The 27,748-nt window shown below is 35.0% G+C and overlaps 2 protein-coding genes across 2 annotated transcripts; one reads left to right on the forward strand and one right to left on the reverse strand.

Annotated features, from left to right (window-relative positions):
* Positions 1–69: 69 nt before the first annotated feature.
* rpp30 (ribonuclease P/MRP 30 subunit) lies at positions 70–4,789 on the forward strand. Its single transcript, XM_007251149.3, has 11 exons — positions 70–425; positions 1,826–1,881; positions 1,979–2,035; positions 2,123–2,188; positions 2,286–2,354; positions 2,581–2,670; positions 2,976–3,092; positions 3,187–3,216; positions 3,348–3,385; positions 3,813–3,892; positions 4,424–4,789. The coding sequence occupies exons 1-11, from the start codon at positions 344–346 to the stop codon at positions 4,549–4,551; spliced, it is 813 nt and encodes a 270-aa protein (XP_007251211.3). The 5' UTR covers positions 70–343; the 3' UTR covers positions 4,552–4,789.
* A 191-nt stretch (positions 4,790–4,980) lies between these two features.
* ankrd1b (ankyrin repeat domain 1b (cardiac muscle)) lies at positions 4,981–13,296 on the reverse strand. The gene is made up of 9 exons (XM_007251310.4): positions 13,094–13,296; positions 11,233–11,361; positions 10,024–10,149; positions 9,719–9,826; positions 9,519–9,617; positions 7,124–7,222; positions 6,923–7,021; positions 6,725–6,823; positions 4,981–5,331 (listed from the first exon to the last, which is right to left on the reverse strand). Exons 1-9 carry the CDS (start codon positions 13,118–13,120, stop codon positions 5,245–5,247), a joined length of 873 nt encoding a protein of 290 aa, XP_007251372.3. The 5' UTR covers positions 13,121–13,296; the 3' UTR covers positions 4,981–5,244.
* Positions 13,297–27,748: the final 14,452 nt, after the last annotated feature.

Below are 27,748 nucleotides of genomic sequence, written 5' to 3' on the forward strand. Positions count from 1 at the left end.
TGTGGTAAGATTTAATGGACTGATGTACACATATGAACTACAATTCCCAAGAGCAGCCATCAAAATCGCAAACCCACATGTTTAAACAGTGTCCATGCTTCAACAAGCTGTACCGCTCGCTAGCATTGTAAGTTAACTAGCTAGCTTAATAAGTTAGCAACGCTGCATGGCTACAAAATAATTACAATTACAATATTGCTAGAGAAAGCCTGTTCTCTGTCAGATATTACTCTCAGCATTATAAACCCATGTGTATATTTGTTTTTGGCTGTGTTGTAAGTAGCTACATTGGTTAGCTAGCTATCCTAGGTTAGATATCTAATTTGTATTTAAAAAAAGGAATATGTCTGTGTTTATGGATTTAAACATCACCGCTGGCACTGACAAGGCAAAGTTCCAGAGCACTATTGAGACCGCCGCTCACCGTAAGTTTCACTTTTAGACAGTTCACTAGTGTTACATAACGTATCTGGAACCACTGGGATTTTCAGTAGCGTTAGCGTGTTTTCTGACACATGAGCTCAACTTGGCTGGCAATGAAGCGCTAACTTGAGTTGAAGGAGGCGTGTTTGTTTGTAGGAAAATCCCTACACTCTGTAGGAATTCGACCTCCACCACTTGAGTCCCATTATACTGAGATAAAAATGATAATAAGTAAAACATTGTTTGTCTGTGTATTTCTATACAGATACAAACTATAACCAGGTGCTAAATATATAATATAGATGTAGTTTAATTATGCAGACGCTATAAAATCTGTGTAAAGTTCCTTAAAGCACTCTCCATTATTTGAACATGTACTGAACATCATCCTGAAAACATCACTAGAGGACAGTGTGTGAATCTGTGTTTGTTTACCTTTATATACAGCTCTTATATAAAAATAAATAAAATAAATATAAAAATAAAGAGACCACTTCAGTTTCTGAATCAGATTTTGCCATTTATAGTTATGTTTGAGTAAAATGAACAATGTTGTTTTATTCTATAAACTACAGACATTTCTCCCAAATTCAAATATAAATATTGGCATTTATTTGCAGAAAGTGAGAAATGGCTGAAATAACAAAAATATGCAAAATAGTTTTCAGACCTCAGATAATGCAAAGAAAACAAGTTCATATTCATAAAGTTTTAAGAGCTCAGAAATCAATATTTGGTGGAATAACCCTGGTTTTTAATCACAGTTTTCATGCATCTTGGCATGTTCTCCTCCACCAGTCTTACATGCTGCTTTTGGTTTTGGATTGCTTGTGATCATTTGTTTTCCTCTTGAATGTGTTCCATATGTTTTCAATTTGGTAAATTTAAAGAAACTCGTCATTTTAAATGGTCTTTTAATTTTTCCCAGAGCTGTATATATATTAAAGTAGCTTAACTTTATTGTCATTATAATGTACAAGTACAAAGCAATGGAATAATTTAGGTTTAGAATCTAACAAGAAGTGCAATAGCAGCAAAATATGCTTAATATAAATAGGTATGGATGAATATGAATATGGTAGTATAAATATGTTTTACAGAATATTTACAATGATTAAGAGATTGAAAAGACAATGGATTATGGTGTACAGATTTACAGTGTATATTACAATAGGAGGGTATAAACTGTTTTTTTTTTTTATAGATACAGCGATGGTAAACGAAATATTGATATATATATATATCGATATTTTCTTACACGATACACTACTATCCATGTATCATCCACTGTTATTTACAGATAAGGTAATTTATAGTAATAGTTATTATCCACAGATGAGGTAGTAGTTTATTGTGAGGTAGTTATCAGTAACACTGAACTGCAGGTTTCTTTCTCTTTCAGTTGGCTACTCCACAGTTGCAATAAATTATGTAGTGGAGGGGCAAAAGAAGAAACAGGTATTTTACCTCACCAAACGTCTTCAGAATGCTATTAACCCGATTCATTATTTCTCAGCTAACTTCGTTCTCATGTTTGTGTTGATGTTGAATGCAGCTAATTCCGACTCCGCAACCCTTAGCAGAGCTCTTTGAGACGTTTCCAACAGTACAGGTAACTTTACAAAATCTCACTATACACAATCTATGTGGGAGTCTTTTTTTCTAGTTTTCTAATTTCTGCACTCTCGTTCACATGTAGGGAAAATCCAGACCTATTAAAGTGCTGAACCGATTGACAGTTGTGGCCACAGATGCCTCTCACTTTGTAAGTGCAATTGAAATACTAAGTAATCATGTTGTTATGAACTGCAGTCACAGAAATCTGATTTTTAAACTGATTATATTTGTGATATTTACTGTAGAGGCCTACTAATGAATACAAGAATTTTGACCTTTTGGCCGTTCATCCCAAAACAGACAAACTCTTCCATGTAAGTTCAACTTTTTCTGTAAATATGTAAATTTATATTGTTGTCCCCTCTAAATATTTCTTCTCTTTGTTTAGTTCTGTAATATCCTGCAACTTTACTTTGTCTTCCAAAATGACAAACATGATGTTGTTTTTTTCTAAAACTCTGCTGAAACTGTACATGCATAATGATGTGGATTATATATAAAAAGTTTTATTTATGTGTGTATTGTGTGTTATTGCAACAGGCAGCCTGCATGAACTATGATGTGGATATTATCTGCATATCAGCCACTGAACCACAGTCCTTCCATTTCAAGAGGTCACCGGTAAACGGGGTGAGTAGAAATGTAAAATATTACTTTATTAATATATAGCTTTGGTTACACTATATGCTTACTACATTGTAGTGTGTGTGTGTGATCTGATTCTCTCTAGATAACCTCAATAAAAAAACTAAAAAGTATTTGAGACTAAGTTATAGAAAATGTTATTCTAAAATTAATTTAATATTAATATAATATAATATTATATAATACTATTTTTTTTATTGCCATAATTATATGAAATTAACTTAAAATAAAATATCATATTACAAATGTAAGAATTGTGAATTTGTGCTCTTCTCTGTTGATTCTCTAAGGCTATTGAAAGGGGAGTGTTCTTCGAGATAAGCTACTCAGCAGGCATTAGAGACCCCACCATGAAGAAGTACACCATCACAAATGCCGTCAATCTAATATCTGTGTGCAAGGGAAAGGTAATGTAATATACCATATTTACTGTCACTGATAAAAAAATGTAAACTAACCTGATATGTTTAAAAATAAATAAATCCCTATTTATTTTCTCAGAATGTCATTGTGGCCAGTGGGGCAGAAGCGGTAAGAGCACTGATTTCGGGGAAATATATATATTTTAAAAGCTTTTAATATACAGCCACATACTTCTCTTTTTTTGATGGTCAGTGCAGATGTTTTGTTAAGCTGTATTTTATTTCTGTTTTCTCATTTAGCCTCTTAACTTGCGTGGTCCATATGACATTGCCAATCTGTATCCTTTACTGTTTGGAACCATACTATAAGGGTTATGCTGTGTTTTATTGTGATAAATTATATATTTTTGTATTTAAAACCCTTTCGTGGAACTGAAATGATAATATTATAGCATAATAATGCAGTTACACACGTTTAAAGCACAGTTAATGTTTAATTAAAAATAGTTTGAGGGATTGAGAGCATTTTTTCTTAACATACTATAATTGTCATATTGTGTCTTTATCGATTTATCAGTCATTGTGTGTCTGGCTAAAATGTAAATACAGTTAATTATTTTGTATTTAAATACGCAAGGAAACTCAACGGAAATAGATAAAATGATTAAGGCCATATCCTTAAATTGTATGTTAAGTAGATTATGTTTTTATAGTGCTTAGTTCAGGGCTTATATATGTCTGAATTAACCTTAATGAAGAATCTAGAGGGCTGATATTCGGCCTTTCTGAGGGGGATTCAAAAGCAGCGGTCTCAACTAACTGCAGATCTGTTGTTCTGCATGGAGGTAAAAAAACAACAACTCTTGTTTCCATAATTATTGTGCTATACAAATAACTATACTACATGAGCCTAGAATATCAAACTGTATTTACCTTTAAATAGTTGAATAATTTAATCATATACCGATATAACTTCAAACACTGTCAAGCAGTCAATCAACCAATGTAATTTTGTTACATTGAGGGTGACCTTCGTGTTTTGTGTTACTTAACATTTACAATAGACAGGCAAAATGAATAATTTTACACAAAAGTATTGAAGGACAATAAGAAAGTAAAAACTAAATAAAAAATAACTAATATAAGATGATCAAATTAGTAATTTGTTAATAGGAGATTGAAAGTAAAAGAAAATGTTAAATAATCCAGTCAGATCTGGTAAAGGAGCCAATTCCAAACCCCAACCCAAAACTGTTATGTAGCAGTCTTGACTCATTATATTTACACCCCAAAATATAGAGACCTCAAGAGAATACGTTGTTGTCTTAAATCTTTAAAAATTATGCTCAGTGTTTTTTACTCTCTATCCATTATAGAGACCAGGGGAACAGCGTTGGGCATCATCCACACCATGAAGAGACCAAAGCTGCCAACTGAGCAGCCAGAGGAAGAAATTCCAGCTGCCAAAAAAGCCAAAACTGATGATGGCTCTTTAATTGTGTAACCAATGGAGAGCAGAGTTGCATTTTTTTATTATTTAACTATTTCTTGATTTTTTTTTTTGTGAATATACTGAAGCTCATATTATTGAAGATTTGCGTTCGTATCAGTACTTTATTAAAAGAACGCAGCAAAGAAAATAGTTTTTATTTAGAAACAAAATATGACAAAATTGCAAGCAACAGAGAGAATCTGAAAATGACAAACAAAACTATAAATAAATAATGGAAGAAACAATACAAGTCTCCTTAAGTGCTTTCAGCATATTATTAATAACTTATCAGTAAAAATCATGGTACATCCATGATTATCTGTCTCTATTTAATAATAAAATAAGAGCAAACACATTCTGTTTCAAGAAATTGATGCTATTTAGAATGTCAACCTAGTCAGTGATGCTTAAAAAAAGAACCAAACCTCCAACAGAAGTTCCTACATTTCAGCTTTAAGCTTTATTCCTTCATAACCTTCTCAATCTGCCACTTACCGTGAGTCACTTAATGAGTCACATCACTTTTCCTGGCCTTTCAGAACCTCCAGAATGACTTCACATCTACATACTTGTATTTCAAAAACAATTCACTCAATAAATTCAATAAATAAAGTTTGTTCGGCATCGCAATACATACATATAATAATGTTCCGTCTAAAATCTCACTTATTAAAATCAAACACAGTTGTGGTTAGATAGGAGATGCTAGGCAGTATTGTCCTTAAAGTTGTCCAGGATGGTTTTAGCCCCACTCTGCCATTCCAGAACACTGTCCATGGGTGATTTCCCCTCCTGCAGACAAATATATGGTATATGTCATGTATATAAAATCAGGAATGCAGTTTATTACTTTAAAGAAGCTTTTACTATTGGTATTACTACTGTATGCCTTCATTTTTATCTTTATGTTGTCCCTGTATGGGAATTGTAGGGCCTTGATGCAGAGAAGACAGATGGACACAGAATTGAAGTATAAAAACACATTTCAAAACTAAATATGAAAATGCGTGTGCTTGTGCACATACATTACATACAAAGCAATAACACAAAAATGCTTTTACATTAAAAGCTAAAATGAATTAATTTGCTGCCTTTATTTTGTAATCAAATCCAAACATAGATTTGTGTTCCTTCATTGTATGTATACTTGTAGTTGATAAATAAAGGGAAAAGGATGAAACAATCTGAATGGAAAGAAAAAAAAGTAAAGGAGAGAAAATACAACTTCAGAAATAAAAAGTCATATATAAATAATGACGAATAAATAAATCATATGTTTCTTCTTTAAAAAAAAGGCTTCACATTTGATTTCACCCAACAGTGACACTTGGTTTACATAACATTTTTTTCTTTTGCAAGGTCCAGTTTGCAAAATAAATAAATACACTTTTAAAGTAGCGAACCCTCAATTGTCCTGCCCAAAAGTTTTTCAAACTTAAAATCTCACCTTCAAAATATTGTATAAAAAAGAAATTATGGCTTTCCAGTCTTTATATTAGAGGAAAAACAGTACTCTGGAGCTATAGATATTATTGTTCCATCTTTAAATAGTTAGTACATTGCCGTATATAATATATAATACAATACAGAATTTTATAATGATTTTATAACGTTAAATTATGTATTAAATCATTAAACTGAAAGATTTATTTTATATTGTGCCATTTACTTGATATGCTTTGGCATCTTTAGGGTGTGTTTTCATACAAATGGCACTAGATGGCACTGTGCGCATTCTAAAAACTACAGTACTGGGTTTTGAAACTCTTCTAGATCTTAAAAGTCTATAAACCTCGAACAACATTTCTTCCAAATTCCAAATAAAAATATTGTCATTTAGAGCATTTATTTGCAGAAAATGAGAAATGGCTGAAATAACAAAAAGATGCAGAGCTTCCAGACCTCAAGAGTTGAGAAATCAATATTTTTGGTGAAACAACCTTGGGTTTTTCATCACAGTTTTCATGCATCCTGGCATGTTCTCCTTCACCAGCCTTACACACTGCTTTTGGATAACTTTATGCTACTTCTGGTGCAAAAAATGAAGCAGTTCAGATTGGTTTGATGGCTTGTGATCATCCATCTTCCTCTTGGTTATATTCCAGAGGTTTTCAGTTTGGTAAAATCAAAGAAACTCATCATTTTTAAATGGTCTTATTTTTTCCCCAAAGCTGTATATATTTACCCAGTTCTTCAGCTTCAGGTTGGCTCCGTGCATCAGCATCAGCTGGATCAATTTGAATCGGTTTAGTCGGACGGCATCGTGCATTGGTGTGTCGCCCTCCTAAAAGAAAGAAACAGATTTGATGTGATGGCATTCAGCCCTGCTTTTACTGTGGCTGTACAGAGAACAGTGATAAGGACAGTAAGAAATATGGCTCACTCTGTCCTTTGCGTTGACATCTGCTCCACAGTGTATGAGGAGTTCAGCACATTCATAGCTGCCTGTCCTCACCGCCACATGCAGAGGAGTGCTCTGGAGCTAGAGGGCAGCACGTTTAAGAAACACTCATTTGTCAGTATCACATCTGAGCGGAAAGATACCAGTTAATTATGAGAAGGTCTGACATGAGCAGATGTTCACCTTGTCTCTGGCACTGAGGTTGCCATTGTGGTTCAGGAGCAGCTTAAGCACAGGCAGACTTCCCCCACGGCACGCGCAGTGAACAGCCGTTGCATTAAGCTGGACAAACAGAAGAGAGAAAGTTTTAGCAGTGTTGCGTGTAATATATCAAATATTAAAATTTTCTTTCTGTTCACAATTTGTATTGAGCGTTTCTCCATCCCCGTCGTTCTCATGTCCCAATGTGTTTATGCTAGTGCTGTCAACATTGTGCTTGGTGTGGTAGTGTGGTGCAGTTGATAACACCACCACCTGCCAGTGAGCTACAATGTGGGAGGCTGGGGATCAATTCCAGGTCTAGGTGACTAAATGCTGTGCTACACCAATAAGTCCTTGGGCTTGACTTCTAACACTACATTGGCCCATCTCTGTAATATGAATAACCTTGTAAGTTGCTCTGGATGGGAGCGCCAGCTAAAATGCTGTAAAAAAAGAAATTAAAAAGTTTACACTTAAAATTCATCTGGAAACTTTAACGTGTAAATTTTTAAATGCAAATAGTTTTTTCACAACTAATTGTGAAATATTATTGTTTTTTTTATTTAGTGATGTATTTGGGTATGACAACATACCCAAGGAATATTTTTAACATCTTTAAGACTATTCTGAGAGCAGACGGAGGATCATTTCATTATTATCATAATCACCTGGCAACCCATACAGTATAACATTTTTATCCTTTTGTTGGATTCAAATACAACACGATGGACATGCTTAATATCAGCATGGTAGAAAGGGTAGAAAAGGCTGTGTTGAGGAGAGGAGCATTTTCAATTGCTGTCTGGAGAACTGATTTACCCATCAACACCTGAGCTGCTATCACACCAAGTTACAAAGTGAAAATTGCAGGCCTTGAATAGCAATGAGCAAAGCATCTGAAAGTGCCCTCAATGTGCTTCATACAAATATTTATGTATTTTTTTCTGACCATGTCCACAGTTAAGGGAAAGCTCTGAGTGCTTAATATGTGGCATTGCAAAACAGGAGGCAGATTTGTAGCGCTGACCTCCAACCATTCCATGTGGAGTGGAAATAATGCATTTATGCAACAAAAGCTAATGTGATAGTAAAAGGCCAAGAGAATCCGGGACAGTATTTGAATAAATGAATAAAAGTGTACCCCAAGAAATCTGTAACTGTGTAAGATATTTCATAAACATTTTATGATTCACACATCAGATTCTGCCCACTGGTCGTGCTGTTTTTTTCAAGTACACAAAACCTGTCTGATATGTACTTGAAAAAGAATTGAGAAACAATGTCTACAGATACATGCAGCTTTTTCTTATTTTGTAACTTCTTAAAAAATAAATGAATGAAAGCTCAGAGTTAGGGTTAAGTTAAGGATTGAATTAGATTTACTGTAAGTAAAGTAGGATAAGTTCAAACTAGGTTGAGGTGTATGTTTAGAATAAGGTGTAGATTTAATTTACTGTATTTTTCTCACAATAAGGGGCACTTAAAATCCTTTAATTTTCCCAAAAACTTCCAGTGAGCCTTTTAATCCGGTGGGCATTCAGGTTGTAAGGAGCTGTATAGCCACTCCGCTGAATTACAGCGTTATAAAAGAGTTTCAGTTCAGTTCTCCAGCAGTATTAGCATTAGCTGCTAACTGCAAGAGGTGAGTATTATCAGCCTGTATCCTGCACGTTTACTGTGTTTTAAAAAAAAAAGCTATGTGGGATAAACCACTAGATAATATCGCCCTGGCTTACTGGAACACTCAGGGTTCCTCAGTGTATCTCTTCCACGTGGCATGAGCCGCTAACCGCGGTTAGCCACTAATGCTAAAGCTCCAGCTTTAGTGGAAATCTGTAAATTTAAGCTTACTGTAAATAAACAGAAGCACTTTACTCACTCAAATAAACAGTTATTAGGAGAGAAACCTGTGTAGATTAAGATTAAGACTTGAAATGTTGTTTTTTTATAATTACAGTTTTGTTTACTTAGCTTAGCTTAGCTTTACAGGTCTCACCTCCTGCTGAATTTAGAAGAAAAACATGAACAAACCCCTTTTCCTACTACAGGTTACTGGTTACTAGTGTCGCATAAAATGCACCTAATAATCGGATGCGCCTTATCCATGAAAATAGACCAGAAAATACATGTTTATTGATAGTGTGCCTTTTTATCCAGTGGGCCTTATAGTGCACAAAATACGGTAGGTTAAAGCTTAGGATAAGTTTAGGTGTAGTTTAATCACATACAGTCTGTATAAATTCCTCTTAAGACCAAGATGAAAATATTAGGTTGTCCAGTAGAAATGTCCCTTATTTCTTCTACTTTTGGACAGACTTGACTTTACAGCTTAATTCCAGCACATAATCAGAGTGTTGAGGTCAGGTTTGGACTGTACCTTGTCCCTGTTTTCAATTAGAGCTCCAGCTTCAAGCAACCGCTTCACAATCTCCACATTGCCGTGTGAACAAGCTCTGTGTAGAGCTGTACGATTGAACTGTAGAAACAGAGAGAAACAGAGTGATTATCTGCTCTGTGGGGAATTTAAAAGCTGTTAAACTGTTTGGATAAGGAGAAATGGTTTGATATAGGACTCACATTATCACACGCATTCGGGTCTGCACCCCTGGTGAGATAGCTCTCAATCATAGGCAATTTGTTCTCGACAGCTGCCTTCAGAAAATCATCTTCATCAACAAAATCACACTGTGGGAACAACCCAGTATGAGAGTGTATTATAATTTATATATTTATACACTGTTATTTTTCAGAATACAAGGCACATATCGACAGTGCATTGCATTATTATAAGCTAATAAGAATCTTTATGGAAGGTTTTTTTTTTTTTTTTTTACTGACACCCAATAATCAAGACATTTCAAAATTCAAATATTATTCCTCACCACAGTTTGAGATGCTGGATGTGCTTTGCTCTCAGGTGTTCTCCTGTTTTTTCTCTGCTGTTGAAGTTCTTGTATCTTCTGAAAATCGCCAATAGTGTCTTGGTTTAACTGGACATCTTTGTCAACCTGCAAAATCCGGCAAATACAGTTTAACACATTTGGATTCACTGTAAAACACTAGTAAATAACTGTCAAACCAGCTGTGGTTAAATTCAAAGTCTCTAGCTTACTGTTCTTTTCAAATGTTAAGAAATGTTTACACTTACAATACATTATAAAATAACAGGACAACTATTAGTTGTGTACTCCACAAAGCTGGTCATTATAGAAGAGTGACAAGAAGAAAAGAAAGTTGTTTTCAAAGCAACTCTATGCATGGCAGAAATCTAACACCACACATAAAACGTGGTGGTGGCCACATCATCACTTTGGGGATGCCTTTCTTCAACAGGCACAAGGAAGCTGGTCAGAGTTATTGAGAAAATGGATGGAGATAAATGCAGAAGAAAAGGCTGCTACAGGCTGTGGAAGAATGGGCAAAAATGCAAAGAAGGTAAAAATGTACCCCCAAAAACTAACAGCTCCAAAATAAATGTTTGAAAACCATGTTTTATTTTCTTTTTACTTTACAGTGACTTGCTACTTTGTATTGAAAAGGGTATGAATACATTTTCAAGACACTGTATATGAATGTTTAACTGAAACACTGTCAATTTGGGTGTGATGTAAAGTCTGATATGCCAAACATTGTGAGCCCAGGACAAAAATTTAGTTTATTGATTATTGACAGCTTTAGATACAGTAAAAATCTCTTGACCAAACCTTTTCTAAACATTCAGTAAACCCAAAACATGTAAAAACGCTCCCAAATTGGGTTGAAGGTGAGGTCACGGTGATACCAGACATGTTCAAGGGTCAGTCAGGTAAAAAAAATGAAGAATGATCTGGCACAGTGTCCGATGTGAAAGAATCAAAAGACCAATTTGTATGACCACACTAAGATTGATCTCAGTGCTGGACAATTCAAATTCAAATGCATCTTCATCATATAAATCTGAAAACTGACAAATTTCTAAACTATTTCACATATTTAAGATAATATCAAAGCAAAAGGGAGTGAACGAATGATTGTTACATATGGGAATCAAAGTGGAAGCACCTTCACAGAATCATAATCTTAATGGAATGTGGATGGATGTTAAGACTCACCCCACTGATGTCATCGTCACTGTCAAGTTCGCTAAAACTTTTTAGCTCGTCCTTTGTCTCTTGGCTGATGGACGAATTATATTTTAAAGTTTCTGTTTCTTCATTAACTCCACCTTTCTTGTCAGTTACCTTATGAAGAAAGAAGAAGAGCTGTTGAAACTGAATATGTCTCATTCTTATTTTAGACACAGGAATTTTTGAGAGATGGCATGTTGAATTCTCAAAGGCTCAAAAAACACCATGGATTTACGACCCTGAGAGAAAGAGCAATCTTCAGTTCAAGATTCTGATGACTTTCCTGCTGAAAAATCATGCTCAAGACTAGCTTTTGTTTGTAGCCGGTTTTAGATGGTCTGAGCTTATCTTTGATGGTCTAGGTGGTGGAAAAGCTGATTTTTAGATGAAAACCTGCTTTGTAATATTAAACTAGCTGGTTAACCAGCATTTGATTTTGACCATGCATGGCCATGCTGTTCAACAAGTTTGGTCAAGCTGGTCTTGCTGATCATCTGAGGCTACTTTCACATTACAAGCCACATTGCTTTAATCAGATTTTTTTTTTGCTCAGATCTAATCTTGACGGGTCACATTGCTTTCTTTTGCTGTTTTTGCAGTTATACTCACAGCTGCACCAAGAGATGTATGGGTGTGGGAGAGAAGCACGTAGCGCATCCTTTAAAATAAAAAGACGCATGAGCATTCACATTCATGCCGCATGCCCATGGATTGGATACGTATCTGATTTAAACCACATATGAAAGTGGTTTAGAACTGGTTTGATAAAATTGGATTTGGCACGTTCACACAGCCATGAAAAAAAATCATATCTGGGCCACACTGAGCAAAAAAAATCTGATTTTGAGTCACTTTAGCCTGGTAGTGTGAAGTTTAACTTAGCCTAAGTTGAAACACTTAGTGATGCTGGGCCACTAGCATGGTCAAACTCGGTCATACTGGTTATTCTAGCTTCGTCAGGTTGATCATATTTGTAGACCAAATTAAAACACACCCCATGCTAGTTGAAATCCTAGCCAGTTGACCAGCTAAATCAGTTTGATCAACTTGAGCTTTCTCAGCAGACTTCAGTTCCAGATCCTGACGACTTCACTGCAAAAAATCTATTGGCAAAAACTAGACAAAATATATGCAAATTAAGACAAATATATGTATATTAAGTAAAAAAAAATCTGCCAATGGGGCAATTGCAAAGTCTCGAAATGAGTGAAGGAACACCTAAATCAAGCAAAAAAAGTCACTGTTTTTGGACACAAGAATCAGAATAACTTGATTTCTGCTTGATTGTGCTTATTTTGAGTTCAAATTACTTAAAATAAGGTACAAATTCTAAGTAAGAATGATTAAGATAATTATCCCTAAAATAAGCTAAATAATCTAACACTTGCAATGCTTAGTAAGACAAAGTCAAGTCTTATCAGAGAAGAAAATAACATTTATTGCCTTAAATTTAGAAAATTTCACTTGCTAAGATTTCGTTTTTTTTGCAGTGTTGAGTCTGTTTCAGTGCACCCCAACCAGTCTTGGAGAGTTGGTATTCATGAAGAACAAGCCATGCATTAAATGTGTTAGTAAAGATTTGCAGGCAGATTTTCTCATTTTGTTGACTTAACTTAAGCCAACGATTTGAAAATACAATATGACACAAACATTTAAAAAGTTAAATTCAGTTGTCACTATAATGATACTGGGCTGTACAGTACAATGAAACAGTGTTAGATTAGATCTCTGGTGGACTAACAGATAGACCCTAGTGCACGGATAAAGATAATGTTTATAGACACTAGGTTCAGTAGAAAACAGACAATAACCACAATAAAACAAAGATGCACTCAGGTGCACTTACCAGCTCTTGAACCCGTAGAACTCCCATGTGTGCAGTGTAGAGTCAATGAAAGTCTAATGAATGCAGGATTTGCTGCCTGATGAGTGCTTCTCTGTCCCAAACTCTACTGCATCCGATCCCAGCGTCTCTTATATACACTTTGGGATGACACCAGATCCAGCCTGCCCTTCCTCTTCTTCTCCAGCACAGCATGCTGTCATCTGACGAGGATGCACAATAAGATGCCAGTCATGTTTGGAAGGGTAAAAGAAGGTGCCTCAAGCTGCCATCACCACTCAGTGGCAGGAATGCAGGGGAAACACAAGTGGGGTTGACTAGCAATGACCACCATCTTTCAGCTCACGCTTAGAGACATCAGATCATCAGCTGACTCGGGGCCAAAGCCATTCTCATTCCCTGTGCCAAAACCTTGTATCTTGTTTTTTTTATTTATAGTTGTGTTTGACCTTGACCTTGAGCTTTCAAACAGTAGAAAGCAATAGAAAAGAATGGACTAATAGAAAAGGCACCAAATCATGTTAAATAAAGACATTTATAATGTTATATTAAAGTATAATTCACAAATTTAGGACAGTCTTAATTATATTTAAAGTAGTGGTGTCATTATTTTATTTATATATAAATAAAATAATGAATGTAAGGTTGGAAAAATGGAATTATATTTTATTAATGCTGTAAATCATAAAGAAATAATAACATTGAAATGCTGGTACTTCTCTGTGCAGTCTGGAAAACTGACTGGATGATCATCAAACAGAAGCAGTTGTGTGTGCAAGTGCCTTGGTCTGTGTGTGTGCGTGTGTGTGTGTGTGTGCTAGAGAAAAAAATAATTAACCTTCAGAAAGAAACCAAAATCAAACTTGGTACAATGATTAATTTACATTCATAAAAAAATGTCTAAGTTAAAGTTTGACAGCACTAATATAAACGTATGAATATTTGTGCAACTTCAACATGTTATTTTTTTATGCAAATTAATCATGTAACCAAGTCTGGTAACATATTAGCAGACTAGCAGTTTTATTTAGCGATGTTCAGGATGTGTGTAAATTTATGCTGAAATATGGACTATCACAATATGACTATCACAATACAGACTCTATTTCCATTAATCTGTTACTGTAACATGTTAAAATATTTTTATGTAAAAAGTATGAAAACTACCCTGAGATATTATAGTACAGTAAAAAGGTTGTAGTCTGTACTTCCTCAAATAAATACACTAAAATACCATTTTTATTATGATATTGATGAGGAATAACCACAGAATTGTTGTGATTAATACAATTACTTTTTAAACTGACACCACTAATATAAATATCAATCAGTTTTCCCAACCTAACATTTATTCATTTTACATTTTAAACATCCAATTTAGTTTCAAGAACTAGTGTGATTAATCACAATACACCACAGATTCAAATAATATTTTTTATCTTATTGACACCACTAGAGTTAACATAGAACTAAAAAAATCACTTATAATGCTCAAAATATAATGCTTAATAATGCATGTTATAATGCATGTTATCAAACTCATGTAAAGAGATCTTGGAACACGTTTTCCTGCTTGATATTCTTGGGGCTTTGTTTGTGAACTGCCCATTTAAAAACACACACCACAGGTTTTGAATTGGTTTTAAAACTGTAGACTCTCTCTAGACTGAGCTGGTCGTTGGCAAACTTCCCTTTTGTGTTGTGGCAGTAATTTCTGTGTGGATATTGATGTGGGTACACTGGCAAAATTAACAATATCAAAAGGCATGGAACAGGAGTCGGTAATAGGCGGCCCCCAGGCCAGATGTGGCCCACAAGCATGAAACATCTGGCCCGTGAGGTTGTTTGAACTATAATTAATGATGTTGAAAAAATAAAAAATAAAATGCTTCTCTGGTGAGCTTGTGTTTACACCCCTCCCCTGAATCTGTCGCACTTGGCGTAACTTTAGTTTCCGGCCGTTCTCGTTTTTTCGCCCTTTCTTGGGCAACCTATCTATGGGCATTTTATCCTGGCTGTGTTCCAATTCACTAGCTGGGGCAGCGGTAGTGTATTGGACCACGACCCTGTCGGCACAGGTTCGATCCTACGTAAGGAGCGGTGTGTTTATTTATTTATTTTCCTTTCTTCTTGGGTTTACCTGCTTTGAGATCAACTGTTCTGTAATTGGGTTCAACAACCCTCTGGGCTGGAGAGCGACTAGTGTGTAAACAGTTTTTTTTTGTGGCCTGCCACGTAATGGCTTGGAAAATATCTGGCCCGCAGCCAAACTTAATTGCAGACCCCTGGCACGGAAGAAAATAAAAGACACTTAAAGTAAATGGATGCTTGAGAAGGCCTACACTACTAAGACTCAAAAACTGAACGTAAAAAAAAAATTTGATCAACAGAAAACATTTAAAAAAACATTCTCCTAAACTAAACCAAGAAGGGTTCCAAAGGGTTGATGACACAACGCATTACCACATCATCTGTTAAACATGGTGGAGGCAGCATTATCGCATGGACACGTATGAATACTAATGGAACTGAGTGAAATTAACACATAGTAACACATAAGCGTAGTATTTATGCCGTTATTGTTTAATAGCTGTTCTCTCAGCTTGGCTTCTCTCAGCAGCATCTCACTAATGTCTCAGTGATCATATTTAACATTTACATGCTTGTTTTCTTCATCTAAAGTTTCTCACCTCCCATTGCGACAAGTGGCACTAGTAAAAACGTTACTACCCGGGACTATTCTGGATGGAGTCAGCAGTGAATTATATGGGCCTAACGGATCACAAGCGTGCTCGACTGCCTGTTTTACAAGCATGCCTTCCACTGGAGCCTGTAAATCATCAAATGGTGAGGAGTCGTTAAAGGCAGCGGGTAGCTATGCCTAATGCTGAGGCATCACAAAAATCACATGAGGCACCTGTTGTCTGAACGACATCTTCATTTTCAGCGGCGAGGGTGGTAGACTGGAGATCTCAGAGACGGTGACAAAATGTTCAGATGTAACCATTACACCTGATATTTGTACTCAGCAACGGCACTCAAAAGAACAGTTTGTCACCCTGGAAATGTTTTGGAAAACTAACACCATGGGGTGTGAGCGCGAAAGCAAGTACTTACACACACATATACACACACACACACACACACACACACACACAGACCCCAAGAGAGCAATGGTCCGCTCTCCCTGAATGTACTGCTGTTCAATTTGCTGTTGCGAGGAGAAAGCCCCAGGTGCAACATCACACAACATCCGCCTTTTAATTTAGCTCTTACAAACAACACAGCAATCGCGTTCCCCTGCTGCAGCCTCCCTGTATAAACAGTAATACTGATCGTGGGCTTGTAGAGCATGCTGGGCCTATTGAATATAAGAGCAGAACATAGAAAACCATCAATGATTTGGTCTTATCCTTTCCGTGAAGCATTTTTCTTTTCCAAATTTGACATTTGTTTGTAGCCGTTGTGTATCACTTTGGATTTGAGCTCAGCATGATTTGCACCTGAAACAGCACATTTCTCCTCCTGTGTTTACAGCTCTGGAAAAAAATAAGAGACTAAGTTTTATAAGTTTTAAGTTTTAAGTTTTAAGAGTTCAGAAATCAATATTTGGTGGAATAACCCTGGTTCTCAATCACAGTTTTTATGCATCTTGGCATGTTCTCCTCCACCAGTGCTTTTGGATAACTTTATGCCACTCCTGGTGTAAAAATTTAAATATTTCAGCTTGGTCTGATGGCTTGTGATCATCTATCTTGCTCTTGATTATATTCCAGAGGTTTTCAATTTGGTAAAATCAAAGAAACTCATAGTTTTTAAGTGGTCTCTTATTTTTTTCTAGAGCTATATATGTTGACATATGAAAATATGACAAAAATATTATTATATGTTCTGTTTGTATTGATTAAAATGTGTTACCGGTACTTATAAGTTTTTTGTCATTGTATACACTGTTTATATACTGAGTGGCTATTATATAAAATTGTCATTTCCGTTTGGATTTATTAAGTATACCATTTTTTCTGTAATGTAAAACATCTACTGTTTTTGTTACAGTCAGTTTTTTTCAGTTACTTCTGAGATAAAGTGTTATTTAATTTGTGTTTTACGTACATTTCAGGGAGATGACATTTAATTACATCAACATTGTATTGTAATTCTCTCACGTGGCTTTTAACCCAGAAACTGCACACATAAACATTGATGAGGGTCAGTCCATTTTCTGCTGTAAACACGAGGTGTCAGATGTCAGAACACAAAGCATAGGAAGATGCCGTATTGTCATGTGATGAGACTGCAAAGCTTTATGGTGCTGTAAAACCCAAGAATCTCAAGCATTCCTGCCTTGTTGTTTAGGTATACTGACATACGGATAGAACACGGATGATTTAATGTTTGGATATTTGACCCCTCTGTGTTGTTTGGGACAGAGACACATTTTTCCTTGATGTGCCTCCTGCCCCCACAGTTAAAAATAAAAAACTAATCGATCAGTCAATTTTAAACCATACCAATCAGACAACTTTGAATTGAAAGGTATCTGCATGCATTTTAGTTAAAGATACAACAGTCTGTAGTTGGGATTATTCAACATGAAGACAAGACCTTTGCTGGAGAGGTTTGCTGAAGTATACCAGCTCTCTCCCTATGATTCTGGCCCAAAACATGACTCCGCCCCTCCTTGCTGATGTCGCAGCCTTAATGGGATGTGGTGGCCACCAACCATCCATCCACTACTCCATCCACCTGGACCATCCAGGGTTGCACGACACTCATCAGTAAACAAGACTGTTTGAAAATTAGTCTTCATGTATGTCTGGACCCACTGCAATCGTTTCTGCTTGTGAGCTCTGGTTATGGGTGGCCGAATAGTAGGTTTACGCACAACCACAAGCCTTGAGGTTTGTGGGACTCCAGAGGCACCAGCAGCTTCAAGTACTTTTTTGCTGCTTTGTAATGGCATTTTAGCAGCTGCTCTCTTAATTCGATGATTTTGCCTTTAATCTGCACAAACCTGTCTGTGCTCTGAATCAGCCACAAATCTCTTTACTGTTTGATTATCATGCTTCAGTTTTTGTGAAATATCTACTATTTTCATACCTTGTCCAAGGCAGCAAAGAGATCCCTTTTCCTTCTCATATTTGCTTGAAACCTGTGGCCTGCTTAATAATGTGGAGTTAAAAGTCTAAGCACTTTCACCAAGGGAAATCAGAATTCGGCAAAATAACACTACTTTATTTTTGCTCTGGTTTATTTTAAGACTGCTTTAATTTTTTGTAAATGGTTTGACATTACAAACCATTTAGAAAAGTGCTTTTACACTGCAGGTAAACCGGACCATGATTCAACATATCCAGACCGAGACCACCTCTTTTGACCACGCTCTGGTTCTTTGGTCAAGTTTGTGTCCCCTTTCACACCTGCTACATTAGTTCGGACCCAAAATGAAAAGTCTAAAAGTCAAGACCAAACAAGGCAGGTGTGAAAGCACCCTGTGACTAAGTGTGCCCTCAGGAGGCCCTTCACCCTATTGAGGGCAAAGGTCACGGTTTGAACGGGTCATAGCTGAGCTGATGCAATTAATGTCACTTCAGAGCTTTTAATTACCTTCAGTCCCAGAATATCGTAGTCTAGTAAAACTCAATCTGTAACCCCACACGAGTGCAGAAATATCTATGTATACCATTTCATGGTACTAATCTTGGGCAGGTTAACTGTTTTTAATGATCGATTACATTTATAACCACACACAGACCATGTTAAGTAATAAAGCACATCATTAAAAAAATATCACCTTTGTAACCACTCATTAAATTGTAATAACTTAATGAATACTGTGATCATTTTCAAGCATTTGTTTGTTTTAATATGTGGATACAGGAAAAAATCTGTTTGTTGAGTTCCTTTTGTACTGTTCACACAGATTTATTTATTTTGAGTGTTGTCACATCTAATACACATGGAACTTTTTAGCACTAAAATAATCCAAAAGTGAAACACTAGCACTTTTTAGTGTAAATAACCTTAAGATTCTGTATTTGCTATTCAGCAAGTGTGAATGTGTGGGTTATGTCTGTTTAATTTGCTATACATTTTTTTACATTGACTACCAAACTGGCTCTACAAGGTCAGTTATATAAAAGACAACATTGAGTGTATGAGTGGATACTAGACTAGATACTAAAGCTAACCTTAGCTGAACAGTTACACCAGCCCACACACTGAGCTAATAGGACACACAGGGGATAGCATCACCAGTAATATATAGCATCACCAGTAACATAACAGGATTGTAAACAGGCATTTAAAATCCCAACCCCACTCAATGTCACTATTTGTACACCAAAGAACATATTTAGTCACTCAATAAATGACTTGGCACATTCAAAATGTTCATCTATGACATCTAAAGGCTGCTTTTACTTCTGCTATAATGATTATTTTAGTGTACCTTACTACACTTTAATTGTGGTTTTACGACACCTTTGACCTAATGCAGGATTACTAACCTTGGCTATGAATCCAGTCATAAAGGAATCTTGACTGGCAATGGGTGTGTGTGTGTTTTTGTATGAGCATGTATTAAGACTGTTTCTGTGAATTGGACATCTTCTCTGTGTGAATAGACCACATACAGCTCTGGAAAAAATCAAGAGACCACTTCAGTTTCTGAATCAGTTTCTCTGATTTTGCTATTTATAGATATATGGGTACCACTTTAAAATAAGACTATCTTTATGAAGGGTTTATAAATGGTTTACAATTAATTAATTAATGTTCACTTATTAGGTTGTATATAGCTTAAATATCATTAATAATCAGTTAACACATACATAGAAAGGGCAACAATGACCTGTTGTTTGCCAAATAGTGAACCCACAGTCATCTGTATTGTTGCTCTTTCTATGTATGTGTTATAACTGATTATTAATGATTTTTAAGGCATTTTCAACCTAATTAGTAACCATTAATAAACTGTAAACCATTGTAAACCATTTATAAGCCCTTTATAAAGGTAGTCTTATTTTGAAGTGGTACCGATATATGTATGAGTAAAATGAACATGTTTTTTTAATTCTATAAACTACGAATAACATTTCCCCCAAATTCAAAATAAAAATATTGTCATTTAGAGCATTTATTTGCAGAAAATGAGAAATGGCTAAAATAACAAAATAGATGCAGAGCTTTCAGACCTCAAATAATGCAAAGAAAACAAGTTCATATTCATAAAGTTTTAAGAGTTTTGAAATCAATATTTGGTGGAATAACCCTAAAAACAGTTTTTTATCTATTTTCCTTTTGATCATATTCAGTTTTCAATTTGGTAAAATTAATAAAACTCAACATTTTTGAGTGGTCTTTCATTTTTGCCAGAGCTGTATATATGTTCTTCCATAGATTGTCAGTAATTGAATGATTGAATGATGAGACAATTTAATTATTTAATTGTTTTATCTGATAGTTGAATATTAGTTAGAAAATACTTTTTACATCATCAAATATAAAATCCAAGTAATTATTCAGCATTTCTTTCTCACTGAAAGTTGTTTGGACTTCAACCTTTTAACAGACAATTTGGTCACGGTATGACTATGATTTGCAAAGATACTGAAGTAAATTCTTGTAGAACCTTACTAATGTTTATCCAATCAGAAGAGTGGGATCTGAAGATATAGTAAAACACTGCTCTCTCTCTAATGGTCTGGGTTTAAACTTTAAGGGATGCTCTTTTGACAGCAGCAGTATGTGGACAGACATTGCCCTGTTGGAAAAGCACATTGGAGTGAGTGTACAAAAAAGGTAGGGCCACATTCTGAGCCATTACATTATTAAAGTCAAAGTGCCTATGATTAAGACCAAAAATGTGATCTTGCTCAAATGAAATTGCATCCCACATCATGACATCAAACCTTCCTGACCTGATGACCAACTACACTGTGCTGTTGTTTTGGTTCTGTACTCAACAAACACTGAAATGTGTAAATAGATGGTAAAGAAATCTACAGATAAAAAAGGTGTGTCAAGATGAACAATGTCACTCTATTTATTCTAGGCTTAAACTCATACAATATAAATGGCTCGTGCGGGTATATTATTATCCTTCTCTGCTGCACCAGTTTTATAATAATATTCCTGATTCATGCAATAAATACATTGATTCACTGTAGTTAAATGGATGTTAATTAATTATTAAATAACGTTATGTTATTGGAATGTTGCTATATTAGGCACTTTTGGAGTTTTGCCCTAAATGATGCGTTTTGGGTATATTCTCAGAAAAATATGCCAATTTTAACTGTAAATAAAACAGTGATCAATATATGCCTCCTACATGCAAAACACAATATCTCTTATAAATGGAAAATGGAACCACCCACATTAGGTCAGTGGTTGAAATCTCTTTCTCAGTGTATGGCCATGGAAAAATTAACATTTGCAGTTAAAAAGAAGTCAATTTAAGGAGATCTGATTTTATGTTTATCTATTTATTTAAAAAAAAATGTCATCTCATTATTATTGTGTTGTGCTAAATTTAAATTATTATATAACTGTGTCTTTGCACTTTCTGTATGGCTGACATCAGTTATGCTTACTTTTTGCACATCAACTGGTGTTCACTGTGTTCAATGTATCATTATATTTTATCTTTTTGTAACTTTGTGTACTATACATACCTGCTGCTGGATGTCAAGAATTTCCCCTCAGGGATCAATAAAGTATCTATCTATCTATCTATCTATCTATCTATCTATCTATCTATCTATCTATCTATCTATCTATCTATCTATCTATCTATCTATCTATCTATCTATCTATCTATCTATCTGTATGTGTGAATCAGGTATGTTGTGCTTTGTATGATAGGTGTTTGAATGCTATTTTTGTTTAAAAAAAAAAGCAACAATAAAAAAGGATATTTAAACAAAAAGAAATGTGTAAATAGTAAAATAATGACTATATGTAAGAATATGAAAATCTGTACTGGGTGATCATGTGAAGCACTGGGGCTATGTGGGCTATACTGTGTGTTTACTGTTGCTGCTGCTGCTGCTGCTGCTGTGTGAAGGCAGCACATGGACAAGATAAGAAGTCAAGGTGTCGCCAATGTGGGTCACTTCTACCGGCCATTTTCACGACTCGGACATCTGTGCCTGCCCCTGTGTGAGAGACAGAGAGAGAGAGAGAGACAGAGAGATGGAGAGAGAGAGAGAGATGATGCCACACTGGGCTGGCATGTTGTATATTTACGACCCCTGCTATGAGGATACAGGGAGGTGTTTCCTTACTGATTTACCTTCTGAAAGGCGCGTGAACCTGTCGCCACACACAGCTGCTGAGGCATACCATTCACAATATTAATATGAATTATGAAATATGAACTTAGCGCTGACATACGGGAACGATGGAGGAAACATAGAGTCTGGCCTGAAGTAAACTTTCGTCAAAGCTTTCAGCACATATTAAAGGTGTCATTAAATGTATGCATTGAGTATTTCAAGTTGTTATTTGATGTATAAATAGTAACTGTGTGTCTTTGCTTGGTACAACAAATGCTCACATGTGGATTAACACGCCTATTTACTATAAACCCTCTTGCCTTAGAATGAAACTTGCAGGTTTTCGTTTATAGTGGGCTTAGCAAAGCTTAGCATTGTTTTTAGCACTGTAACAATAATATTGTAAATCTGTTCCATTCCATAAATCCAAATATGTGGTTGACTGTATTTCCCAGAGTTGCGATCAAGAAGGATGGTACTTTGCTCAAGAGATACTCAAGTGCTTAAGAAAAGCTCAAGTTAGCTTTTAGTCCAGCACCCACTATCCCCTAAACTATGGCTTTAGCTTCGTGGTTCACCCAATTTGATGCTACCTTCTGTAGACACTGACACAGACTAAACAACCAGGAATCTCAATTAATTTACTGTACACTTTAAGCCCACTATGAGGAAGATGTAAGTTTTTAGAGATTTTTAGAGACTTAAAGATAGAAGGAAACTAGATTTTTTGCAACCCTACATTTTAGTAGCTTGTAAACTCAAATGCAAGAGACAGTTTATGATTAAAAATGGTTAAAGACAGTTTGATAACAGTTTTGGGCTTCTGAAACTGGACAATTGTACAGTGTTCATGGAAAAAAGTCATTACTCCAATATTCCCAGGTAAATACAGTTCTTTCTTTTATTCTAGGGCACCTTCACCATTCAGTAAGTATTATTAATTGGGGTCAAGATGAGCTGCACTGCTGGATGATTCTTTAATTAAGGGGAGCATTTATGTCTTCAGGTTATATATTTATGCTAAAAATACTTACTATGCTAATAATAGCCTAACTATGAAATCTATTATTTATTACACCACCAAGAAACACAAATGCACAAAAATCATTAAACACCAATATTTTATTAATTTAACATTTTCCCCAAACCAGATACATTTTCAATCATTTAATACTATACAAATAAACTTGCCTTTGCCTTGAAGCTCAGTTTTGGTGATCAATTATCCTTTAAAGCATACATATACAGTGTTTTGACATACACCGTTAAGAACAAACAAGCTGTTGTGTTTTCTGGTGCCAATAAATGCCTGTAAAATGTAGTAATTATCTGGCAACAGGGGTTGCCATTTATACAGACATTTTCTGTAACCCCTGCTGCCGGAAAATAATATCTGTTCTTTAAAAACATCACTGTCTAAGAACAGAGAAGTTCTGATAGATTAAAAAAGCAAAGATCAATTTAACTGTCAGATCATTGTATATTATAATATATATATATAATAATATGTCAAAGTTAAACATTACCATTCTCTCTTGTAAGTTCACAACTGCATCATCTCACTGTTTTTAAAAAACTATAAACTGCAAACAATAAATAAATAAATAAATTAATTAATTAATTACAATAATTTGTATTATTGTTTGTATTATAATTTTTATGATTTGGTCATTCTCAGCACTGAGATTGAGGTGGAGTGCTATTGTGTGTTGTGCTGGTCATACAAATGGATCAGTGGTGGTCCTTTGGGGTCCTGAACATTGTAGAACAGGGTGAAAGAAGGATAATAAAGTATTTTGAGAAACAGAAGCACTACAGTCTGTAATTATATAACTACAAAGTAAAAGTACCTTTACTTTGCTAAAATTCTACTCAAGTAAAAGTAAAAGTACCCATCTAAAAATCTACTTGAGTAAAAGTAAAAAGTACTCAATTAAAAATGTACTTTAAGTAAAAGTTACATAGTTACTTTTAATTATTTAATGTAAAAAAGTACAACAAATCATAAATTAAATCGTTTTTAATGAACTATTATTCCACATAATAATTTGGACCTTTCAGGCAGTCTTTGTTAAGACCACCCCATAAAACATTTTTAAGAACAAGTAGCAAGTAGCGAGTTGTTGCCTCGTTATTCCACGTGCGAGCATCCGTGCACCGGCGCATCCACGGCAATTTTTTTTTTAAATGCAGACAATTTTTTCCCCCAGCATTTTATTTTTTACTCAGTTATGGTGAGATTTTCAATGTAGCAAAGTAAATTACTTGTGTCAAAATGTATTTAAGTAAAAGTAAAATTACCTATTTTAAAAACTACTTTAAAAATTACAAATTACTCATAAAATCTACTCAATTACAGAAATGTGAGTAAATGTAATTCATTACTTTCCACCTCTAATATCAGCATAAAGAAAGTTATCTTGTGTAAACACAAAAAACATTCTGACTCAAACATGTTTGTCTCTCAATCTGTACTTTGTGTCTGTCTGTTTACAGCGCACATGCTGTACAGATGCCATGAAATATTCATGACACACCTTAATAAAATGCAGCGCATTGACTTCAGTGTTTTTGGCCTGTCCCACCCAATACAAAACAGCCTCGCGTTTACATGCTTTCACATCAGGAACAAAAGGTCTCAAAGTGTGAAAGTACTTTACATTTACAGCAGCACATAAAGAGAAGCATTTCCTGTTTACTCGTGCGTATTTAACATCGTCTATTTCGGGGTGTTTTTGGCAGCGGTGTAAATGGCACAGACAGATTTCCATTTGTAGTGATTCTTTGTTCCTGATGGGAATGTTTACACATTAATTCTGCTTGATTATATACATTCAGATTGTCACAGTCAGTCACACTTGCATTCAGAGTGAGTGTGCCTGGTGTTGAGAGGACACACAGCACCGGGTGCTGGTATGTGTGGTATGTTTTTTAATGAGGGAACTGCTAAGAAGTGCTATGAGCTGACCCTTTAATACATTACAGCACATTACAACTGACCACTGATACACACAACAAAGAGTACTGAGCTATGTAGTGTTATAGCTCCTATAAAATGTTATATTTGCAGTTTTCCTTTTGTGTGTTCATTAATCGATACCATGAAACATACACAGATCAAGCATTATCCTACTGATTATGCATTTTTTTAAGTTTTGTTTTAAATAATACCTGATAACTTCATTTTTCAGCTTTACTGAGCATAAAGGACACTTACTTCTTCTCTATATAGAGAAGGTAGTGTGTATAAGATCCTAAACAAGTATTTTTCTTCATTAGTTTCTTAATATCATCAGGTAGATAAGGCTTAAACTCTGCACTCTCTTTCCAAAAATATTGTTCAGTACACTACAGGGTGAGTGTCTACAAAACAAGCACATTTTACATCCCTATCATATACAGCTCTGGAAAAAAATAAGAGACCACTTAAAATGATGGGTTTCTTTAATTTTACCAAATTGAAAACCTCTGAGATACAATCAAGAGGAAGATGGATGATCACAAGCCATCAAATCAAGCTGAACTGCTTGAATATTTGCAATAGTGGCATAAAGTTATCCAAAAGCAGTGTGTAAGACTAGTGGAGGATAACATGCCAAGATGCATAAAATTGTAATTAAAAAGTAGGATTATTCCACTAAAATGCATTATTAAAGAGATGAAAAGTTGAAGTATTCCACCCTGAGAACATTGTATCATCTGTTAAGCATGGTGGTGGAAGCAGCATGCTCTGGTACTGTTTTATTGCCAGTGGAGCTGGTACATTACACAAAGTAAATGGGATAATAAAAAAAGAGGATTAGCTCAGAACTCTTTAGCATCACTTCAAACCATAAGTTAGAAAGTTGAATCTTGTACACAGTGTGGTATTTCAACCTTAAATATATAAAAACTTGTGGACTGGGCTTAAAAGGTGGTTCTATGCCAGAAAACCAACAAACTAATTTCTTAAACAACCCCTTAACAATCCTGATGTAAATAAACAAAATACAATAAAAATGTATAGAATATACAGAATTTGGATTTGGATCTTTTGAGAGGAGCTGTCCCAAACACAAAGCTATTATGAGGGACATGTAGGATCACGGTGTAAATTATTATTTTATATTGTTATTAATTCCTTTAAAGAAAAGATTCAACTAAAATCTTAGCTCAGATTACACAGTCAGATGGCAATAAAATGCTTTTTGCCTCAGGAACAGTGCTAGGCTTAATAGGTATATGATTTAAACATGAAACAAAAATTTTGTTCTCACATGATTTATAAAGAGACCAATTTGTTTTAGAGAATCATTATAAAGGACCCTACTCCAGTCTCCGGGCATTAAATGTACTTTACATTCTCACAGGGCGCCTGTAGGGGCAGCTAATTATGCAGTAGACTTTTTCCATTATCACAGACTCTGAATTTATATATTGATTTCTTTAAAGGAAGCCTTCCTCACAGCTGCTAAGAGGTAATTATATCTTACTTTCAGCTGGTTCCCCCAGTTCTGGTCCCACCCAGGGAACACATTAGAGGAATGAAGACAATGTCCTGTGGACTGTGGCTTTTAGTCAGACCACTTGTGGTCATTAATTAAACGGTGGGATCTGGACATGAAGCTAATCAGCAGTGTTACTGTTTCTATTTTAATTGCAAAAATGTGGGCAGACATTTGGAAAGGGAATTCTATCTACAATCTATGGGCTATTATCAGAATGCCTTTTGGACCTAATAATGTTCAAAAAATGTATTATTCTTTTTATTTTTATATTGATAAGACTTTTGACTACACAGAAATAAACATTTCCCAGCTTAATCACTTTTTACAGTATCTGTCAAAAGTTTGGACACACTTCATCTTTTTTTTGTAATTTTAATATGGAAGATATTAAAACTATACAGGATCACATGCAGACATATTTTGTAAACAAAAATGTTAAAGAAGAATATGTTTAATATTCTGCACACCCATGGTATTTTATTCTCAGCGTCTTCATGATCATTTTCTCAGTGTCTTGAAGGTGTTGAACAATAGTTAGCTGCACCACAGAGTGGACATCTGTAGTAGAAATTGGAATTTGATGAGAACATGATTAATATAAAGCTAAAAACATTTTTAATTTGTTTATTATTAAATCTATATTTTCATTTTCTAAATAATTTTAATTACAGTGATATTTTACCATAACAGAGTGGACAGCTTAAGCTTTTACTCACCAAAATATAAAATCATAGGGATTATAAAGGGCGTGATGTCAATGATGTCAAAGGTGACTTTTTAAAGGGTGTTTATCCCAAGTTGAGAGGGTGGACAGGGAAATGTATAATTTAAACAACCTGTTTCTTGTTTTCTTGCAAGCAAAATAATATGAACAATATAAATAAAATGTC

The sequence above is a fragment of the Astyanax mexicanus genome, chromosome 15 (assembly GCF_023375975.1).
Source record: "Astyanax mexicanus isolate ESR-SI-001 chromosome 15, AstMex3_surface, whole genome shotgun sequence".
Classification (NCBI taxonomy): domain Eukaryota; kingdom Metazoa; phylum Chordata; class Actinopteri; order Characiformes; family Acestrorhamphidae; genus Astyanax; species Astyanax mexicanus.

What these genes read in the sequence shown, in the direction of transcription:
- ankrd1b (XM_007251310.4), bottom strand. Translation starts at nt 13,120, where the DNA reads ATGGGAGTTCTACGGGTTCAAGAGCTG. An exon ending in TTCTACGGGTTCAAGAGCTG is followed by an intron (nt 11,362 to 13,093) that starts GTAAGTGCACCT and finishes TTTCTTCATAAG; the next exon opens with GTAACTGACAAGAAAGGTGG. An exon ending in ACCCGAATGCGTGTGATAAT is followed by an intron (nt 9,618 to 9,718) that starts GTGAGTCCTATA and finishes CTGTTTCTACAG; the next exon opens with TTCAATCGTACAGCTCTACA.
- rpp30 (XM_007251149.3), top strand. Translation starts at nt 344, where the DNA reads ATGTCTGTGTTTATGGATTTAAACATCACCGCTGGCACTGACAAGGCA. An exon ending in TATTGAGACCGCCGCTCACC is followed by an intron (nt 426 to 1,825) that starts GTAAGTTTCACT and finishes TTTCTCTTTCAG; the next exon opens with TTGGCTACTCCACAGTTGCA. An exon ending in CCATATGACATTGCCAATCT is followed by an intron (nt 3,386 to 3,812) that starts GTATCCTTTACT and finishes TGAAGAATCTAG; the next exon opens with AGGGCTGATATTCGGCCTTT.